Below are 22,377 nucleotides of genomic sequence, written 5' to 3'. Positions count from 1 at the left end.
CATGATTAGAATTAATTGCCAATGGATGTTGCGAGTGCAAGCAGTGTGAATGAATTCAAGAATAAGTATGATAGCCGATGCATATAGTATAGCCTCCCTTGATGAGTCCCTGACTTCCTGAAGGTCTCTCTTAATAATAATAATAATAATAATAATATGTACACACATACAAATCTTACTTGAATGATTGTTTTCTATACCTGCAGCAAAGCACTCCTTAATTTTGAGAAAAACCTTTGCAGCAGTATATTGGATATACCTTAAATTTGCGTACGAGTGACACTCATTTATAGTAAAAAGTTGATTTCTCCCTGCTTACTATACTTATTACTATACTGTTGACCATTGTTTATATTATTTACATGCAAGGAATGGTTCAAATTTACTTATGGAGCATTCATTGCTCTGTAAGTGCTAAATACTACCTATGATTAGCAAAGTGTAAATGTTCAAAAATGTTTTGGGGCTACTTCAACTAAGTATTTGAGATTTTCCTGTCAATGCACCAAAAGTAACTCACTGCCAAGCTTTAACTTCCTAGCCACAAAAAGAAACTGGGTGAACATTTTGATCTTTCAATCAAACACCCACTTAGTAAGATGCATGTTATATAGATAATTTTGTTATTAATGGATTTGAAGATTCGGTTATCTCGCTAATCTGAACCCTCCAGTAATCCGAACTGCGGTTTGAAAGAAAAAAAAAGTGTTATTTATTATTTATTTATTTATTACGTATTATTTTGTGTACTATTATTTTTATTTAATAATTATTATTTTAACTATTGCTATTTATTTTATTATTATTACAGTACAGTATTTGTTTCGTACTTTCGATTGTAGGTTGCCTATTTTGATGTATTGTGTGTTCACATTTGCTTTTTTATACTGCACAGTACGTACTGTATTGTCGGCATGAACACAAATATACACAAAAAGAGGAAATTCAAAACGTCAATAATGTGGTTAAAAATATAAATCCAGATGATGAAATTTTACAAACAGATGTTACGGAATGGATTACAGGTAGAACCGAAAGTGAAATCGAAATCAAATCAGATGCTGAAATTATAAATATGACGGTACATATTTATGATGTATTATGTAGAGTCACCATCATCATCATCATCTTCTAATGAATTAGAAGACGATGATAACAATGAAGAACTCGATGAAAAAAAAAAGTAAAACATGAAGAGGCAGCTGACAGTTTTAACATGTGTATAGAATATTCTAAGCAAATGATACGCCATTCCACAAAATTTTGTTGCTAATGCAGCTCCGAGAAGAAGCATTCAAAAAGGTTTAGCTTCGAAGAAACAAACGAAAATCAGTGACAAAGAAATAAAAACCTTTTTTTTGTGTTATTTTGTGAAACTTAAAATTATGCAATTTTATTAAATCAGAATCCTCAATAATACAGGTACAAGAAATTAAATTTTTTACTAAAATAAACTTGTGTACTGTATTATTTCTTGTTTTACATTACAGTACAGTAGCTTTTTTCCCATCAGTTTCTATCATTGATGTACCATTAGAATCTGATTATTTTTGTCTTAAACGCTAGTTATTGTTGTCTCTTGGGGGAAATTTGCTAATCCGAACTTTTCGCTAATCTGAATGAGCACGGTTTTTATTGGTTCGGATTAGCGAGATACCACTGTATTATTATTATTATTATTATTATTCAGGCCTCCATGGAGTCAAAAGACTCGTCATGGGAGGTCCTTCCTAAGAAACACAAAGTCTATCAAGACTCATCGAGGAGAGGTCCCCCCCCCCCTGAGAAACACAAAGTCTATCATACCACTCCTTAAACTCATTGACCAGTCTCGCTCTCACCACTCCATCAGGCAATGCATTACATGGTTCAGCCACCCTCCATGCAAAGAAACCACTCTTCACCCTCTTGCAAACAGTTTCCTTTCGTAACTTCCAGGGATGGCCTCTTGTCAACACTCCTTCCCGCTGTTCAACCAAGCAAAAGAACTCCCCAGTGTCAACCCTGTAACCACCTCTCAACAGTTTAAAAGTCTCAATCATATCACCTCTCCTTCTTCTATCCACCAAACTCTGCAGTCCACATTCCTCAGCTGATTCTCATAACTAACATGGTACAGTCCTGAAACCATCTTTGTTATCTGCCTTTATACCCTTTCCACAGTTAATTTATCCCCTTCAAATCCTGGAGACCAAATATGAGAACAATAGTCTAAGTGTGGTCTGATCAGAGACTTATACAATGGAATGATAACCCTTTTATCTCTGCAGGTCAGTGTCCTTCTCATTATTGCAGCAATCCTCTGTGTTACCTTCACAACCTTTGCAATATGTCCCCTAAATTTCAGGTTTCTATCAATTATCAATCCCAGATCTCTTGTCTCCCCCTACTTCCTCCAGTAGGACTCCTCCCATAGAGCATGCAGCATCCCATAGATGTTTCCCAAACCTCAAGACCTAACATTTTGCTGCATTAAACCGACACCCCCATTCATTTTCCCATCTATCTAGCTTATTCAAATCCTCTTGCAAGGCTACCATATCTGTGCTATTACCAGAAGCATAGCTAGGGGAGGACGGAGGGGGTGGTTCACCCTGGGCGGCACTTTGAACCTTTTTGAACTTTCACAGTTAATTCTAAAATATAGTTTCGAGAACTCATTTCCAAATATTGTAATACCACTGCAAATTTTCCTCACAATTGCTGTAAGTGTTGCTAGTTGTAAGAGGAGTTTTTCTAAATAAAATTGATTAAGAATTACCTACATTACTATGAAATAGACTTCGCCAATGTCATCGACGATTTTGCTAACAGAAAAAAGCAAGAAAAATAACATTTTAGAATGTTAAAATTAAAGTTTTACTTCAAAAATAAAGTGTTTTAATTTATTTCCCTATACGTCGTTTTGACTCTTTGTAGTATTTTTGGCGGAAAACTCAGGGACCACCACGGGCAGCAAAAGCTCTAACTACACCACTGACTATTACTAATAATCCATCCCAGCTTCCCATCATCAACTGAATTTCGCCTTGCAATCCACTGACAATGTCATTGATATAAAGGTTAAACAATATAGGTCCCAGTACTGAGCCCTGTGGGACCCCACTTGTAACCTTCTGCCTCCTTGAAACTGTCCCACCATACACAACTCTCTGATACCTATCGGATAGCCAATCCTGAATCCAGTTGACCAATCTGACATCCAAACGCATGTGCTGCAACTTAAATATCAGCTTATCATGTGGCACCCTGTCAAATGCTTTTGCTAAGTCTAAGAAAATGGCAATATATGCCTTTCCCTCATCTAATGCTCTTGTAACTTTATTATAAAAGGCTAGCATATCTAAAACAAGAGCGCCCCTTCACAAATCCATGATTGATTACTAACAATTTTATTTTTAATAGATTCTTTGCAGTCGGTAGACCCACTGCAATTAGTTCATTAACATTCTGAAACTATTAACATAATTTGTTAAGAATATAAAATTTATTAGAGAAAAAAAGGAAGATCTCAATTCCTTGATAATACCTTTTTACTTGCCATGGAATCAGAAGAATCCCTCTTACAACAAGAGTGGCTAATTCACTACAGCGAACATTTGTAACTTCCTGCAAGTAACGTCCAGCAAGGTAGATACTATAGATTACTGCAGGAATAAACAAGGCTGATGCTGAAACTATACAGTACTTTATCTGCTTATCATTATAATACACAGAAGTGGTGGCACTATCTTCATATAGCTTATACAGGTATATTGCAAACTTTCCAAGGAATAAAAGCAGAAAATATGGAAATGTAAAAAGCCTCCGAAAATTCTTCCTTCCTCTCCGAATGGAAACATTTTCTTTGCAGTTACCATTTTCTTCCTTCTCCCTAGCCTATAAAAATACATATGTTGATAAGAAAAAAAAATACATAATACATACAATAAAATAAATTATTTAAGTAAAGATAATACTGTATTGGGGTTGTATAGTGTACCCTATTAGTAGCCATCTAACTGAATACTTGAACAAGAATGAGCTGGTAATTTGGGAATTTGCTGACCTAAAATTTTATTCCTGTATTGGCCATGACCATGTTGTTTTGAGCAGGATAAAAGAGAATATCATATTATAAAGAAAAGCGTGTAAGAAATTTTTAAAAAGAATGACAACCAAGCAGCTTGCAGAAGTGAAATATAGACTCGAATATTATTAAAAAAACTGAAAACATCTGAGAATAAGAATGAAACCTTAGAGACTCAGTGAATGACCCTGAAGAAAACTGATTCATTTAGTTAGGAAGAGATGTAATGTAGTTGTCTGCAAAGATACAGCAATGAAGGTTCTATAATGTACTCAGGAAGTCAGAGGTAATCATGAAAACAAGAGATCAAGTTCCTAGCAAGTAGCATGTGCTGTGAGAGAGTATACAGAGAAAAATCTAAGAAAGCAAAGCAGTGTGTAAATGTAGCTAAACAAGCCAGCCACTATAAAAGGAATTGCTGATGATACTGGTAACATAAACTGAAGATAAATATTCTAGATGTCTGGAATAATCACTTAGAAAGATTTTTTAATGAAACAAGAAGTAACAAAACAATGCTAAAGGTATTCAAGAGGAATGAAGTCAAGCATATATAGAAGTACTTGAGGAAAACCCCACTAAGGACCTGAAAATGTGGAAAGACAGCTAGAGTAGATGATGTGTGTGTGTGTGTGTGTGAGAGAGAGAGAGATTTTTTATTTTTTTTATTTAACTTGTTAAAATATACATTAGACGATAAGTAACAAGGACAATTTACATATTATAAGTATATAAGTATATATATTACAGAGAAAGAAACATTTTCCTTTCGGGTATACAATAGAGAATGCAATAAATGAATTCAACATTACAGTTCAGTTTCAGTCTTAGTTATCTTTCAGATGAAGCGTATTGTCATCGTCAATCCAAAAGAGAGGTACCAGTTGGATTCCACTCCTCTATGAATTTTGTTACAGTTCTTGTTTCTTTGTAGTACTCAAGTTCCAGTGAAAGCCTGCTTTTTAGTTTCCAATGGAGGATATACATGAGGGTTTGTGCAGTTTCGGTGATGGATGGGTGCTGGTTATTTCTTGTGCGTTTTAGGTAGAAGCTGTAGATGACGGCCTTAGCACAGATGAAGAGGAAATTGCATATTCTGTGTCTGTTTTCTTCTGTGTGGACTAAATTCCAGTAGTCTTCTTGGCTGTGTGCGTTGTTACAGGTGCTAGAGGCAGTATTCAGGACATAAGTGATCATCACTTTGTTTGCAGGACAGGTTAGATATGTGTGTTCCAAGGTACCTAAAACGTCACAGAATAGACACAGATCCATTTCTCTTAGCTGAAATTTGTAGAGCTTAGAAGGAGTTGGCAAGATGTTATGCCATAGTCTCCACTGTATGTCGGAATGTGGTTTGGCACACTTTGATTTATATGGAAGATCCCACTGAAAACTGGGTGGCATATGCAGCCTGGTAGATGAGAGGATTAAGGATGAATATACGAAGGGCGAGGTTGGAGACACTGACATGAGGAAGTGGTATATTTTCTTATAGTTGGCGGGAAGAATTGGAAGTGAGGCTTCAGATTGTACAAGATGAAATATCGGCCCCGAGCAGTTTCTAGGAGGAATACAGATTTCCTGAGGTGTAGTGATATCTGGATAGGCTTTTATAATAGCAGCTTGCATCTGTTGATATTGCTTTTCAGTTTTTGGGTTCTTCGTTGGTAGGCTTGTGAATGTTTTCCACTTTAGGATCTGGGTTAGGAGGTCTCCTATGACTATTATTCCTGCCCAGTTCTATGTAGGGAAAAGAAAGGGCTGGCCAGTTGTGAGACTTGTATTGTTTCTGTTTGAAAATAGTAAGTACAGCTGACTCTGTTGATCCTGTCAGTGTGTGATGAAGTTCTGTGTTTTTCCACTGCTGTAGAGCATCTCTGTAAAAATGAGGTAGTTTAGGAGGAGATGGTGCAGGACTGGACATTCGGAGGATTGTGGAAAGCATAAGTCCTCTGGTGGATGATTTCTTGATGTAATCGAAGGTGGTTACATAAGTGTGATTGCATTGAAGTGTCTTTAGGAGGAGGATTATCCTGAAGGATCTAATCTTGTTTTCAAGGGAAATCAGACCTTGACCTCCCTTACTGAGTGGCTTGCAGAGTTGAGGGTATGTTGTCCAGTGAGTTTTGTTCCAAAGGAAACGTTTGACTGCCTTTTGAATGTGGTGGAGAAATTCTTCAGGAGGTGTGAGTACTTTGAGGGTATGCCATAACACACTCGCAGCCATCTGGTTAACTATTAGTACTCTTCCTCTAAGTGAAGACATGGGACGAATGCTGTTCCATTTACCTAGCACCTGTTTAAAACAGTTGTGCAGCTGTGTCCAGTTCAGTGTGTTATATATTTTGGTGTTGCCAAGGTTGCACACCTAATGATGGACAATGTTCACCTAAAGGAAAAGAAACTACTTGCTACTCTACAGGAGTAACGAACCTAAGTGGCTTTTACTCTACATAAATGATCTTTCACTGATTGCAATTATATGTATAGTTTGGTGATGATTTTACACTCCATCTGCATTTAACAAATCCTTCAGTACTTAACCGTTCCAAGGAAGTCAAGATCTTCATAATCAAACTTTAATGATACCAAAATACAACACAGTTCTAATTCTTGCAAGAAGCAGTTGATTTCTGCTCCCTCACTTTTGCTAATACCAAGATACTTTTAGTAACATAAGATTTATTATTTTGAATTTGCAATATCTTTAGCCTTTCCTACTACAAATATATCACATCTACAGCAACATCAGCTTAAAAAAATAAATCAATAAATAAAAGTCTTGTCTTTTTTTCACTTAAATGGAAAAAGTGCCTGCCTAATTGGCTGAGTGGTTAGCATATTCACTTTCCAGCCAAAAGGCTGCGGGTTTGAATCCAACCATGGGCATGGATGTTTGTGATCGTCTGTGAAAATACTAGTGGTGATGGGTGGTAGATCGCGTTGGTGTAGTGGTGTGGTGGTTCATTGTAGTTAGTGGATTGAGTGGTGGAGATAGAGAGTTGTAGAGTGGGTGCCCATCCCTTAATGAGTCTTTGGACTCCCTTGAGCTGTCATATAATAATAATGATAATTAAGATAATTGTATAGCTTAGTAAACATAATTAATTGTACAACTGCTGATTCTATGCAAATTACAAATCCACGCAGTCTTAGTACACTATTCAAATACTTAGGGTAGTGCAAGAAAACATTTAAAAATTCTCAATTCCATCATTGAGGAGAGGTTATTTTTTGTATCTAGTTAATAAGTGATTCTTCTCCCCCCCCCCCCACTCTCATACAGTTGGACTCCAAATTGCTTTCAAATAGACATCTGTTTCTGCCTTTTTAAACAGGTATTTACATTAGAGCTATTCTCCACTTTACTCCTAATGTGTATACATACGAACAGTTCTGATTATTTCATGCTTGGGACACAGACAATGGTAGCATAAATAAGTGAAACATTCATAGAAGGTGGAAACATTGCAGTGTAACAACGGTGTGTAGAGCATTTTCTTTGTATACACTAGATTCTATGATACAGGTACAGTCTGATTGACAGCTGTGGGCCACTGCTATTCATAGTCCAGGATAAAACCCTACTGAACCAATTCCTTGTCTCTTTCATTCCATCTACCTCTGGAAGAAACTTCCTAGCACTGCTTTTCTCAGGGACTACAACATCCAGGTATTTAAGAAAAACAATAGCATTCTCTTCTGGCAATTTAAAGTTACACTATTACTGAAACCAAATTACAAGCTCACAGTATCTTCTCTCTTCAACCTAATGGTTGGTGGGATAGCACTGCTACTTTACTAGAGAATAATAATTATGAAACAAGGTGGTAACCAATTTAGGGTATGAAAAACCCAAGTTTCTATGCAAGAAAGAAAAAAAAGTCTTCCACCTCTGTATATGACTAGCTAACTTTCCTTCAGTTGATACACTCTGATAAGGATTTTTTGCATCCTAGATAGAATTTGAACACACATATTTCCAACCAAAGGGTTTTGTCCTTACCGACTGAGTTACAGACTATCTCACAAGTAAGTGCTTGAAAACTGAATTTCCCTAGTCAAAATACAGTAGTACATACTTGTATAGTAAAGACAAATCATTTGAGAAAATGATTTGTCTCCATGAAGGAACTGGTTTCTCAAAAATACCAGCAGCACCGTATGCTGTGATATTTTTGAGAAAATGCAATTATCCCAATCGTTATCAAGAACATATTAATGAATTTTCAGTAAATCATGATGAGTTACTATGATAATTAGGTCTCATAATAATAGTAATAATAATAATATCAATGACATGAACTGCATCTGGTTTGAAAATAAGTTGAACACCCTTACTTTATTGTTTTAATAACCACTCCCCAGCCAAAACGCTGCAGGTTTGAATTCTGCTGTGAGTATGAATATTTGTGATTGTCTGTGAAAATACTAGTGGTGGTGATGGATAGTAGATGGCGTTGGTGTAGATGATGATGATGTAGTTCAGCGATGGCGAACCTATGACACGCGTGTCAGCACTGACACACTTGAGGGTTTCAGGTGACACACCTTGGATGTGTCACCTGAAAGATATGTTGAAAGATATTGGTATTCTGATGAAAAAACTGCGATAAATCGTGTAAGATCGCTCTCAGTTAAGGCGAAGGTAGGTTTCGGTTCATTGAAAGAATTATTATTATTAATAATAATAATTATCCTGACACCTCCAAGAGTCCGAAGACTCATCGCGAGAGGACAACTGTCTCAACCACTACACCGAACCTCTACTACGAATTATATTTTATAGTTAGCCTATTTCTATTTTATTTTGTAACTAGCCTATAAACAACGAGCTTTTTAAGTTTACGTTTTCTTTCTTGATCATTATAATTTCTGCATAGTCATATGATATTATAAAAATCATTATCAATATTGTATGATACACACTTATAAATACGTGCTTTATATATTATAAACTTAAAGTTTTCATTTGACTTCTGTGTGAAATTCGTTCATGCATTCATTCCAAGTCTCTCGACTGAGTAATACAAGTTCTAAACATATTTAAAACCACTTTAACAGAAAATATAATTCGCAGCATTAAATATTGAATTTATCTGAGTAAATAATGAAAACATTTTTATAGTTGCAATAAATTCAGTAAATTTTGTTAAATAATGCAAATAGTAACAACTTACGATGACATCTAGATCAGGGGTTCTCAACTTTTTCCAGTGGCGTACCCCTGTATTTAATTCAAGATATTACATGTACCAGTAAGGCAGTGGCTCACGTACCACCAGTGGTACGCGTATCATAGGTTGAGAATCCCTGGACTAGATCATTTTTGGCTTTTGATGAGAACAGACGTATTATTTTAGATTGAGCCTGATTAGATTGCGTACAAGGTTTTTCACGAATCTGCATTGCACTGGCGCTGACACAGTTTATTTCCTACTGTCTCTCCCCCTCTGCATGAAACATGCAAGAGGTCTGATGGCCGCAGGCCCCACCTGCTATGAGGACCAGTGGTAGAGTTATGGTATTATAGGAAAGTAGAATTTCATCTGTAACCAAGTAGATTCGTGACACTCCTTTCCCCTATTTTAGGACTGTTAATTGTATTATATTGCTGCTGGCAGACACCTGAGAGGGTCCACGGGATTTGCTAGTGGACCCTCAAAAGTCCACGGGATTACCTACAATCTGTTCAGACCAACTGAGCAAACTCTATTCTCTCTCCAAATGCAAACTAGACCAAATCATGAGCACTCCATACGATGAGCTCGACTTTAAGCAACTATTGGCAGTTTTCAAACACGTTGGAAAACTGCTGCACACGAAATGGCCAGGAAGGGTAGAAATCCAGCAGATATCAGAGGTTGAAACAGAGGATTACCAATCCCCTAACCTTCTTCCCAGCACCTCACAAAACTCCAGCAGAGAAGATACCTCAACAACTGATATTCACTCACTAGAGGACCCTGACCTATCAAGAAGTCAGTAGGAAGAAGCACAGGAAGGTGACCGAAGAAGCACAGGAAGGTGACCACAGCAGTAGAGCCTCAAGCACCAACAGACAAAGTGGCTATCACTGCAGACCACGAAGCACCAATGGACACATCTGCACAGATTAAAGAACGAATACCACCGGTGATCCTACATGCAAAAGAACAATGGCCAACAGTTGTGGAGGTCATGAAAAACTCAGAAATTAATTTCACTTCAGCTAAAAATTCAAATGGAGTCCGAATACAACCAAAAGGGGCATCGGACTACAGCCAACTTACCAAACAAATGGACGAGCTGGAAATTCCGTACCACACGTTTTAGCTAAAAAGTGAAAAAAAAAACAAACTTAAAGGTAGTTATAAGAGGACTCATAGAAACTGTGACAGCAGAAGAAATAGCCTCTGACCTAAAAACACAAAGCCTCGAACCACTTAAGGTCTCTAGGTTGTACAGGGCGGACAAGCGTCCCATGTCCCCTGGTGCTAGTTGAAATATGCAAGGACCAAAGAGAAATATATGACTTAAAGACTGTATGCAATCTAGTAATTAAAATGGATCCACTCAGGGGGAAAGCAACTGCAGGACAATGCCACTTGTGTCAGAAATACGGGCATGCACAAAAATTATACAGACCGGAATACAAATGTGTGAAATGCGGGAACAATCACCCTTCTTACACATGCTCCAAACCATTCACTGCCCCAGCCAACCCAGATAACCTGGCAAAAAACAGAAAAGCAGGCACTCCACCTCCTCAAAGACGTACAACACTCCTGGAAGAAGGAATCCATCAGCGAACAACATCACACAGCTCATATGCTGCAGCAGTTACCTCAAAGATCAAACCAACAGAATCTACTCCCAACAAACAAAACTCAGCTGCTATCTAGCTGCCACCCTAGGGGAGATGCTAACGGCTTTCAGCTAGACCAACCCCAGTCAAAGTGATACAAACAAGTTCCTAAAAAACACTCAAGTAATATTCTCAATGTTAAGCAATGACTAATACGCCCATTTCGAATAATTTCATATACAAATCGCATTCTGGAATGTTAATGTACTAAGCAATAATCTCCTGGAACTGGAAAAATTTGCTGAGCGATATAGAGTGGACATCCTCTTAATCAACGAGACTCACCTTCAGCCCTGTGATAACCCCAAACTGAGATACTGCACTCTACTTAGGAATGACAGGCTCAACGCCAGAGGGGGGGGGAAGCACGGCTATCTTTATCAAAAAAGACATAAGATACAATGAGATCAAGAAAACAACGACTGCAAACCTGGAAGAAACTGGAATTGAGATACACACCATCAATGCAGGTAGACTAAAACTATATTCAGTTTACAACCCTCCAGGCAAACCACTCCTAGCCTCTGTTCTCTCCCAGCTCCTCAACACAAATGAAGCAACAATAGTGGCAGGTGACTTAAACGCAAAACATCCCGCGTGGAACAGTAGAAACTCCAACAACAACAAAGGGAGGAGCCTACACAAGTTCGCTATGACAAGAAATATCACCATAGCAGGTCCTGCCGAACCAACACACTACAGACCGTTGGGCAAAGCTGATGTGCTGAATATAGCCATCTTCAGGAACACCTCTCACCAATTCCAGTTGCAGGTTGTTAATGATCTCAGCTCCGACTATAACCCGGTTCTGCTAAGCCTAGGCGGGGAAACAGAATTCATCTCCAACCAGTCCTGCACAAATTTCAAAAAGCTCAACGCAACTCTTTGCAACCTCACAGGCACTGTTCCAACCATCTCCTCACCCAAAGAAGTAGACATAGCGATCAGTAAACTGGAAAGCACAATTCAAGCTGGCCTAGCAACAGCAGCCATCGTTACCACTTCTGCTCAAGCCAACCTGCTTCCAGAAGAGATTCTAAAGCTCATCCACAACAAAAACAAGATCAGACGTTGTTACTATGCAACACTGTCACCCCAAGATAGACATGAGCTAAACAGGGCAACAAACCTAGGTCTTTGATCCAATATGCGATCAAAGACCATAAGAACCAGTTATGGGAGAGGAAACTAAGCTCCTTAAACACCGAAGGCAACTCAATATGGAAAATGACTAAAGCCCTTCGCAACAACCGCCCCATCATACAACCAATCTATGGAGAGAGAAGCACAGTCTACCGAGACGATGAGAAAGCAGATGCCCTGGAGCTGCAATTTCGTCCATACTACACTCATGCAGACTTGCATTTCATAGAAAAATCCACAGGCATGTACGCTGTGCACTCCATCAACCCACCAGCAGAGACAACGCAAGCTATACTATGCCAAAGGAAATATATCAAATCATCAAGAACCTCAACAACAGAAAAGCACTAGGTACTGATCAGATTTCAAATAAAATCATAAAAGCACTCCCTCACAAAACAATAATGCATCTAGTGGCTATCATCAACCCGATGCTAAGACTCAGCTATTTTCCCACTCGCTGGAAGCAGGCAGACATAATCCTCATCCACAAACCAGGGAAAGCACCTCAATTCCCCCAGAATGACAGACCTATCAGCCTCTTGTCAGGCCTGGGGAAAATTGCAGAAAAAGTAATACTAAAACGCCTACAAGACGAAACGGACAAACTGGACCTAATCCCTCAAAAGAATAATTTGGATTCTGCACAGGCCACTGCACACTCAACAGGTTCACAGACTTATAGAATTCATAACTACCGGATTCAACTGGAAACAACACACACAGGTGCAATCTTCCTAGACATGGCGAAAGCCTTCGATAAAGTGTGGCAAAAAGGCCTCAATCCACATAACTGCAAAATACTCACTAAACCTCATCAAAATCACAGAATCTTTTCTGAAAGACCGAAAATTTCAAATCAAATTGCGTGGCCTCATATCCTCTGCAAGAAAGATCACAGCAGGTGTCCCGCAAGGCTCCCTTTTATCACCATTACTCTTCAAAATTTTCATCTCAGACGTCCCAAACACTCCATCAACCACCATGGCTTGCTATGCGGAACATGGCGATACTAACCAGATCACTCAGACCATACCTAGCCACACAACGACTACAAAACGCAGCAACAAATCTTGAAAAATGGTTTCAAAAATGGAGGATAGACGTCAATGCAGATAGGAGCACGGCTATACTCTACAAGGAAGAAAGCAAACCACCACGGAGCAGTTGCGATGTTCAATACTGATATCCCATGGCAAAAAGAAGTAAAATACCTGGGAATCAAACTAGATAACCGACTCAGCTTCAACTGCCACATCTCTCATGCCTGTAACAAAGCTAACTCAGCAATAGCTCAACTCTACCCTCTACTCAACCAAAGAAGCAAAGTCAGTCCAGAAAACAAACTAAGAATATACAAAGCAATCATCAGACCCACACTAACGTACGGATCACCAGCGTGGAGCCACACCTCCCCCAGCAACATCAAAAGACTACAGGTAATCCAAAATAAATGCCCCCGAATGATCTTCGGCGCCCCATGGTTTGTAAGGAACACTCTCCTCCACCAAGACAGAAACCTGCCAGACATACTTAGGTTTCTCATCCAGATAGCTACCAAGTACTTTGCTCAGGCATCACTCCATCCCAACCAACTCATTCGTGAATCATCAGATTACAATGAAAACGACAGATGGAGACACAAACGTCCGAAGGCGGCTCTAATCATATATTGAATTAATTCTACACAGCCCTAATTGGGGCAAGCCAGGTGCTCAGAAATTTCTCTCATTAAATAATTAAAAAAATAACGTTTAAGGGATAAAAGTCCAAGGGAATGACGTCCACCATAGAAGTCAACAGTCAACTTACGATGACGTCGCAACAAAACCTACTAAACAGCAGCTATTTAGTAGCATGATAGAGAGTAAAACGTAACAAGGTTGCTACGAACGTACTGGTAATAAATCTGGCAACCCTGCTGAAAGAAGTAGTGGTAGTCGGTCGTGCATGGTCTGCCACTTAAGTAATTTGAGTTACTGGTGTATAATTCATTTCCAGTAATTGTTATTTCTTATTAATTAGTTAATTAATTAATTAGTCGAGGTGCTCTGCGAGACAGAGCACCTCGACTGCGATGCAGTCGAAAAGTTGCGAACCGAACGCGGAGACGCCGCGTTCATTGCATTTGATGATCGAGGAGCCTGTGTAGCTCAGCAGAAGTGGCGTTTGCATTCTACAGTGCTTGACCGCACGACGAAAGGAGTTCAAATCTAGTCGCCAATTAGAGGAACTTTTTCTAAGCCTTTTCTCGACTGGTTCCAGAGTTAGTCGATCTCTGTCACGGGCTATCGGATTTTTCCTCCAGGAAATTCGGGTTTTTCGTCCCGTAAACTCAAGAAAATTAGTCGTCGAACCCACACTATTCTCAGACATTAAATATATTGTGTTAGGGTTAGGGACCACCAGATGGCAGCACTTACTAGCCTTCTTCTTCACTGAGTGCCGATTAATTAGTGATAGCCTTGGGCCAGCTATCTCTGATTGGGTACCAGTGGAGATTGAATTGCCCACTCAGTCTCCAAAAGTTAGATAGGGATAAAAAACGGCCTCGCCTACTTCCTATACAAGAACAAAAAGGCATTAGCTGATTTTTTTTAATTATTACTGCTTAATTACCGCTGTTTATAATTGTGCTCTTTTATTAATTTGTGAACCCTTTTACAATGGCAGCTAGCTAGCACTAATAAAAAACTAAAATTATCACAGAAAGGAAGTGGAAGAAATTTCAAGATGCCTGGACTGATAAATATGGTGTTATTGATAGAGACAATAAAGTTCTCTGTAAATTGTGTGGTGAGCTATCTGTGAGTAGAACTAACTTGGAATGTAAGAAGACATTTTGAAACTAAGCACAAATGGCTCCTAGAAAAAACGTGTGAAGAACGCAAAAATACATATCGGAACATCTAAAACTGTCAGAATCACAATCAGGGACTTTAATTAAATTTGTTTCAGGACCTTCAAATTTAGTAGCCACAAGTTACAGTATTTCACATACTATTGTTGAACACGGGAAACCACTTAGTGATGGTGATTATATTAAAGAAGCTTTCGTAAAGTGTGCACCATTTTTATTTGAAGACTTTCATAATAAGGAAGCTACTGTAAAGCGCATGAAAGAGTTGCCATTCAGTAGGAATACTATTAAAGACAGGTATATTAATCAATGCTAGTATAGAAAATCAAATACAACAAGACTTGAACTCATGAACTCTTGTTTTTCCATTTGTCTCGCTGAAATTACAGATACTACGTCATCAGCTCGATTGGCTATTATTTCAGGGTGTGTACACAATGATTCTATACACGAGGAATTTAGAAAATTTACCTCAAAATGACAGGTAAAGACATATGCGACTGTGTTGTTAAAGTGTTCCGTGAGAAACAGATTGATTTATCGAAAATATTTTCGATTACAACTGATGGCGCGCCTAATATGGTTGGCCGTAATGTTGGTTTTATCAAACAATTTACAGAATATGTTGGTCATCCCCTGGTTTGTTTCCATTGCATTATACATCAGGAGACACTGTGTGCGAAATCAGGCTTAAAGGATTTGGATGATGTGATGAGAATTGTGATCAAGGTAACTAATTTTATTGCTGCCAGGGCTTTAAGCAAACGAGAATTTAATCACTTTTAAGCGAAGTTGAATCAGTATACAATGGTCTATTAATGTACAATAATATTCGATAGTTAAGTCGTGGCCAAGTACTTGAACGGTTTGTTGAATGTTTAAATGAAATTAAATTATATTTAAATACGAAAGACATGGAGCACGAATTTTCTCAGTTGATCGATTCTGCTTCGCTAAGTAAGCTGATGCTTTTCACATATTTTTCATTGCACCTGAATGAACTTAATATACAATTGCAAGATTTCGGAAAATCTGTTATGTTTGGCACGATCAACAGCTTTGAGAATAAACTCAAACTATTTCAACGTGAAAGAGTGAAATTTTTTTTTAACGAAACCTTCCCCAAAAATCGTGAACAACATATCAACCAATCTATCAAAGTTCTAAAGTCAGCAACAGAACAGTTTTCTTCTAGATTTGAGCAATTTCGAATGTTGGAGCAAACAACCCAATTCATAAAGTATCCTGATGAAACAGAATTCATGGATCTTAAATTAGATGGCTTTGAGTGGTTGGATTTAAAAGATCTAGAAATGCAATTAGCCGACTTCCAGTGTAATCCTATCTGGAAAAGAAAGTTTATTGCTCTTAGAAATGATTTAGAACTTGAGCGGGAACGTCTGCATGATACCGCGTGTAAAAATTCAAACTGTGAAATTCTAAGAGTGTGGAATAGCCTTCCCGAAAACTTTCATGCTCTTAAAATCTTTGCTAAAGCTCTTCTAACAATTTTCTCTTCTACATACTCTTGTGAAACTCTATTTTCTGCCTTAAATAATATCAAATCGAAAGGGAGAAATAGATTGAGCAATGATTTGAGCGCTACCTGTGTAGCATTAAAATGTACACGCTATAGGCCCTTCTATAAAGCAACTTTGCACCAGTACTCATCAACAGAAAAGTCATTAAATGTAATGTAAGTTTGTAATTTCACTTTATTAATTTAAGTTAAGGGATATTACATCCCATACTGTTTCATAGCCGAATAAAAATCTCAAAGAGTTTCATGCCGAATATAGTAAATATATAAAGTTCGGCGAGTCCAAGCGTAAGCAATTACCTGGATAGTGTTACAACTGACCCTTTAGGGAGTGCAACACTGAGGCAACTCATGGTAAGGGTGGAGCAAGCTCCGATCACTATTCTTGATATTTCCCCATAATGTGAAACCCAGCTCCTAGGAGCTGTATTACTGTTTTACATTATGAGTGAGAGAAAGTCACTACCCAGACCGGTTTCAACCTTTATTGAGGTCTCATCAGCGAGTAGGTAGACCTAGAATATCAAGTTTGTAGCAACAGAACTTACATATACTCTACTATTAAAATTGCCAAGAAGGTGTCCTAATAAATTATTAATTATATGAAGAGCCAAAGTCTTCAATTCGGCTACATATAACTCATTTAAGTTAAGGGATATTACATCCCATATTGTTTCATAGCCGAATAAGAAACTCAAAGAGTTTCATGCCGAATATAGTAAATATATAAATATCGGCGAGTCCAAGCGTAAGCAAATACCTATGAAACAATATGGGATGTAATATCCCTTAACTTAAATAAGTTATATGTCGCCGAATTGAAGCCTTTGGCTCTTCATATAATAAATAATCACTTTATTAAATTAATTGTATAATGTGAATTCATAGATTTTATATCAATGTCCCTATTAAATAAATAGCCTAATATGATATGTATAACGTGTGGACAGACTTATGTGTTCGTCGAACATGTTGTTTATTATTTTAACGGTATATAATAGAACACAGAAACTAAGTAAATAATTATCACACGTCTTCCAGATGGTTCCTTATCATTTTCAGTTTTTAGAAAACCCACACATACAGGTAGATACACAAACAATCACACCATCATCCTTCTCAACAATATGGCATATTAAAAACGCTAACCCATAGAGCGAGAGCAATCTGTTCCAATGACAAGGCTCTTACTGCTGAACTGATTCACTTATGCCACACCTTCTTGTCCAACGGCTACAATCCACATAAAATAAACAAAATACTAAACACTCTTAAGAAACCCCTCCCACCATCCACCAAAGAGAACTACAACAAAACAGTCACCATCCCTTACATTAAAGGCACATCCGAAAAGATCTCAAGAATTCTCAATAAACATAAACTACGCACTACATTCAGGCCATGTAGCAAATTAGCTACCCTCATCCGCTCACCCAAGGACAGCATTCCTCCTTTATCACATCCAGGAGTCTACCAAGTACCCTGCTCATGTAATCAAGCCTACTACGGTCAAACAGGAAGAACTGTGAACATCCGCATCAGCGAACATAAAAGATACGTCCGGAATTATCATTATGGAAAGTCGGGCCTAGCAGACCATGCTCTGGATACTCCTGCACACAGGATCAACTGGAAAAACACAAAAGTACTACACAGAAACCCGTATAAATCAGAGAGATTGTTCTTAGAGGCGACAGAAGCCCTAAAACACACTCCAAATCTCAACAAATATGGCTGTATGAACTTGCCGAAGATCTGGGAGACAGTCATATTAAGAAAAAACTAGCACTTTTCTAGGACTCTAGTAATATGTGACAGCTCTGTTTTTTTTTTTTTTTTCAGATAGAGGACGCCAAAATCAGGACTCTAGTCTTTGTGTTGCTGCTACAATTTTGTTTAAGTACACCATGTTGTTATAGTCTCGCGTATTGTGACAAACAGTGTTTTTGTGCTCTGAAGATGCTGGTTATAACACCAGCGAAATATCAGCAATAAGTTAATAAATTAATTATTTACTTAGTTTCTGTGTTCTATTATATACCGTTAAAATAATAAACAACATGATATGTATAAGTCACCATCTATGATTATGTAGTTAAATTTATAATGCTTGTATGCAAGTGGCACATCAACAACGTCAATATTTAAAAAAAAAAAAAAAAAAGATGTTTGACACATCTGGGTAAAAAGGTTCGCCATCACTGGTGTAGTTGGTTGATTGAGTAGTGGAGACGGAGAATTGTAGTGTGGATGCCCTCCCTCGATGAGTCTTCGGACTCCTTGGGGTATCATGCAATAATAATAATAGTATTTTGTATGCAGACTGCGCAAATGCTTACGCTATAACAGGAATAGCAGTTACTCGGAACATATACATAATAAGAAGTAGAGGAAATATCAAAAGTTTTTCTTGACTATTTTGTAGTCTGCTAACATACATAACTAGCTCAGCCATATAATATATGCTTCTTCTGAAATTAATTTCCTATAAATAAATAAAAAAAAAAATGTTCAGTGTCCTATTATTCTTTAAAGGGGGCAGGAAGAGCTTTTATTAGCCGTACGCAATTTTGTAAATCGATAAGTAGCCGGTCTCCATCCTTGCCATCGGCAAGAACATGTATCAATAAGTTCCAAGCTGATTTAATTGACGTATGTATTTTTATTATTATTATTATTATTATTATTGTTATTATTATTATTCGTGACACCTCCAAGGAGTCCGAAGACTCATCGCGGGAGGACACCTACTATACAACTGTCTCAACCGCTACACCGAACCTCTACTACCAATCATCTCCATCTACAGCCCACCACCACCACCACAAACAGTATTTTTTGTCTGTAAATGGCGTGTGTTCTGAATGGCCGCTTTGTCTGTATACGAGATGAAAAACCTGAGTTTCCGGGAGAAAAAAACCCTGCTATATACCTCCGTATGAGATCGGCTAACTCACCTTCGATTGAAAAAGTCCGCATAAAGATTCCTCTCGTCACGACGAGAATCGATCTTATGTCAATTCCAATCGAAGGTGTCGTTTGGAGTATTAGTATAAAGTTATACTAATACTCCAAATGTATTAGTATAAAGTTATTTATTAATTCCTAAACTGATTCCCATTTAAATAAATGTGTAGCGATACGTGATCGAGGTCATATGCTTTTACAAAAGGTTTCATATCTACAATTATGATGCGGCAATAATCAAGTATAATAATTAAATTCAGTTTGTCTACCTTGGGACATCATGTCTTAGGATTTCTCTCCGAAACTTTGAAATCTCGTTCTTGTCCAGAGAATTAGAGGAGTATAATATGCATTTGATGAGAAGATAAAATAAACCATCAAGGAACTGCATTATATTATTCAAGGGCGCATTTTTCGAGGGCATAAAATTGAATACATTTTTGATAATAGTGAGAAACTTTCTGGAAATGAACCATAAAGAGAGCTTCACCAGTACAAGTATCAGCAGCATGATGGCCTCTAAATCAGGTTTGTGGACCAATGCCAGAATTTCTTTCAGTGAAAATGCTATGAGGACGTTTAAAATTTCAGTTCTTCACAGTATTAATTATTCGTAAATCTGACAAATTCGTCTAAATTCTCCTTGTACACAAATCAGTGACAAAGATTTTGCAATGATAAAACACAATTACAATCTCCCCCCCCCCCTCACGATAAACTATCACCATCTTGAAACCTACTGATTAGAATAGGATGGCGCATATGCACACGGAAGTCTTCGAATAAGTGAATAACTAACTAATTGTCGTAGGTAGTTATCAGCAGTTCGGATTGGAAAAATATTTGCATTTAAAAGATTAATATTCTCTTGTGGAAATTTTGTATTAAAAAAAGTAACCTATGGAATTAGTCAACATAAAATATCATCCATCTTCCTCAACCATATACTATATTCGGACAAGTGCTACCTTTAGGGACCATGATTATCTTGCTCTCAGGGAATTCCCAACTTTTACACCATGCCCACTTGTAATCCTTAAATCATATATTTTTTATCGACACATTGTAAAAGAGAGTCCAAAGTGTTGCAAAGCTTTTGATTCCCACTTCTCCTTTAAAATGGTGTCGGTCTGGGATTTACTTTCCGTGTGTCTGGGTAAATAATTTAATTTTTTTCTAATTTTAATGTCGATAAACAAAACAAAAAATATTACATATAAAGATATAAGAAAACAGTGAATTACTTTTATTTCAATAAACAAAACTAAATATGGAATAAATTGGAAGCCTTTATGAATACGATTTGTCCAAGTCGATTAAGATAATGAGGGAATTCCTTGGATTCCATATTAAAGTTCATGCGAGCAGCTCTGCCTTAACAAGTTCAACTCACATGCGTTTTCAATCCCCCACAATCTACAAAAAATCCCCATATCACGCTGAGTCATGACCGAAAACATTCTCTCCATAAATGCATTGTTTATGAGAATACTCCAGGCTTTTTTCGACAATAATTTTAACAGTTATTATTTCCATTGATTTAAATATATTTACACACGTAGAGCTTCTTAATATAAATTAATTAAATTTAATATAATAAATTTACTAAGCTTGATTAGTAATAGTAATAAAATAAAAAATACACCGAATTATGATGCATGCGTTGACAAACACATCCGCATCAAATGCTAAAATAGAACTAATAAATTCATATCACTTCGTGTTCAATTCACACATGATTGGGTGGAGAGAGAGAGGGGGGGGGGGATAAACCACGTAGTCATTTCCAGCGATCCCAACACGCAATAATACGATTTCAACTGCACACTGCGGATTTAGCGTTTAAAAAGTTTAATAAAGTAAATTATTGCCTCTTCGAGGAATCATGACTCCAGGAGGTGGTTGTATAATAATAATAATAATAATAATAATAATAATAATAATAATAATAATAATAATAATAATAATAATATCCAGCACATGTTTAAAAATACAAATAAAAAGATTTGCTGGACTGAAGAAACTGAAGCCAGACCTGAAGCACTGAGAAACCGCTTGAAAATCGGTGCTACTCAGGTAGGACTCAGAGCTGGCAACCTTACTTTAAAATTTCCGAATAAATTTTCTTTCCACGATACTACTGTAGTGACGTTCTTTTGTTGAAAATAGTTAAGTATATATTACATCCCGTCTAGAAAGAGAAGAATATTAACAGAATATTATGAATATTAACATAAACTGAGATGTGTCAGCCAGTTACTTCACATAGAGGTCCCCCTTCCCCTTGTAGAGCTGTTCTTTACTTATAAAATAAACTGACAAAAAAAAAAAAAAAAAAAAAATACTCATTGGCAGACATCAGATTGTGGAATAGGATAAACCGCTACATCATTATCAAAATTTGGTGTTTACGTAAGTCAGGTTAACTACCAAGCCTATCACATAAATGAAGATGGCATGGGATTTAATTCGATTTTTACGAGTATAACTCCAATAGTCATATAATAAGTCTATCAGCATGCTTTAGAATTATGACAGAATTCTGCTTGTTTGCGAATAGCAGCATTTTAATTATTTTTAAAAATGTGTTAAGCTATTATATTTCTAATCTGAAAAATTATTTAAAAAAAAATATTTTATGTGTATCTTTAGTACCGTATATGTGCGGTATCATATACTTTAGTATACTGTATATGTACCCATATACGGTACTAAAGTACTATAGGTTGACCAGCCAATCTCTCGTATATGGACCCAACATTAAAAAAAAAAAAAAAAAGAAAAGAAAAGAAATCTCCCTACCCATTACATTGTTGCACTATCCTCCCCTGTAAGATGTAATTTCATTTAAGGATATCGCTATCACAACCTGGTACCAGTGCCGTAATGAGGGAATGGCGCGCCCGCTACGGGCACAAAACGTATAACATTTTTGTCATTTTTGGGTTAAG

At 37.3% G+C, this 22,377-nt stretch overlaps 1 protein-coding gene across 1 annotated transcript in view; it reads right to left on the bottom strand.

The window, feature by feature from the left end:
• The window catches only part of LOC150104085 (uncharacterized), a 78,195-nt gene that overhangs the window by 39,308 nt on the left and 16,510 nt on the right, over positions 1–22,377 (bottom strand). Inside the window, exon 2 of the mRNA XM_090396746.1 lies at positions 3,530–3,879. Within this exon, the coding sequence (XP_090252872.1) occupies positions 3,530–3,879 (350 nt within the window). The remainder of the gene's footprint in view (positions 1–3,529; positions 3,880–22,377) is intronic.

Source organism: Typopeltis vanoorti, chromosome 8 (assembly GCF_054136105.1).
Source record: "Typopeltis vanoorti isolate ZY-2024b chromosome 8, IOZ_Tvanoo_1.0, whole genome shotgun sequence".
NCBI lineage: Eukaryota > Metazoa > Arthropoda > Arachnida > Uropygi > Thelyphonidae > Typopeltis > Typopeltis vanoorti.
This window is presented reverse-complemented; position numbering and strand designations above follow the sequence as displayed.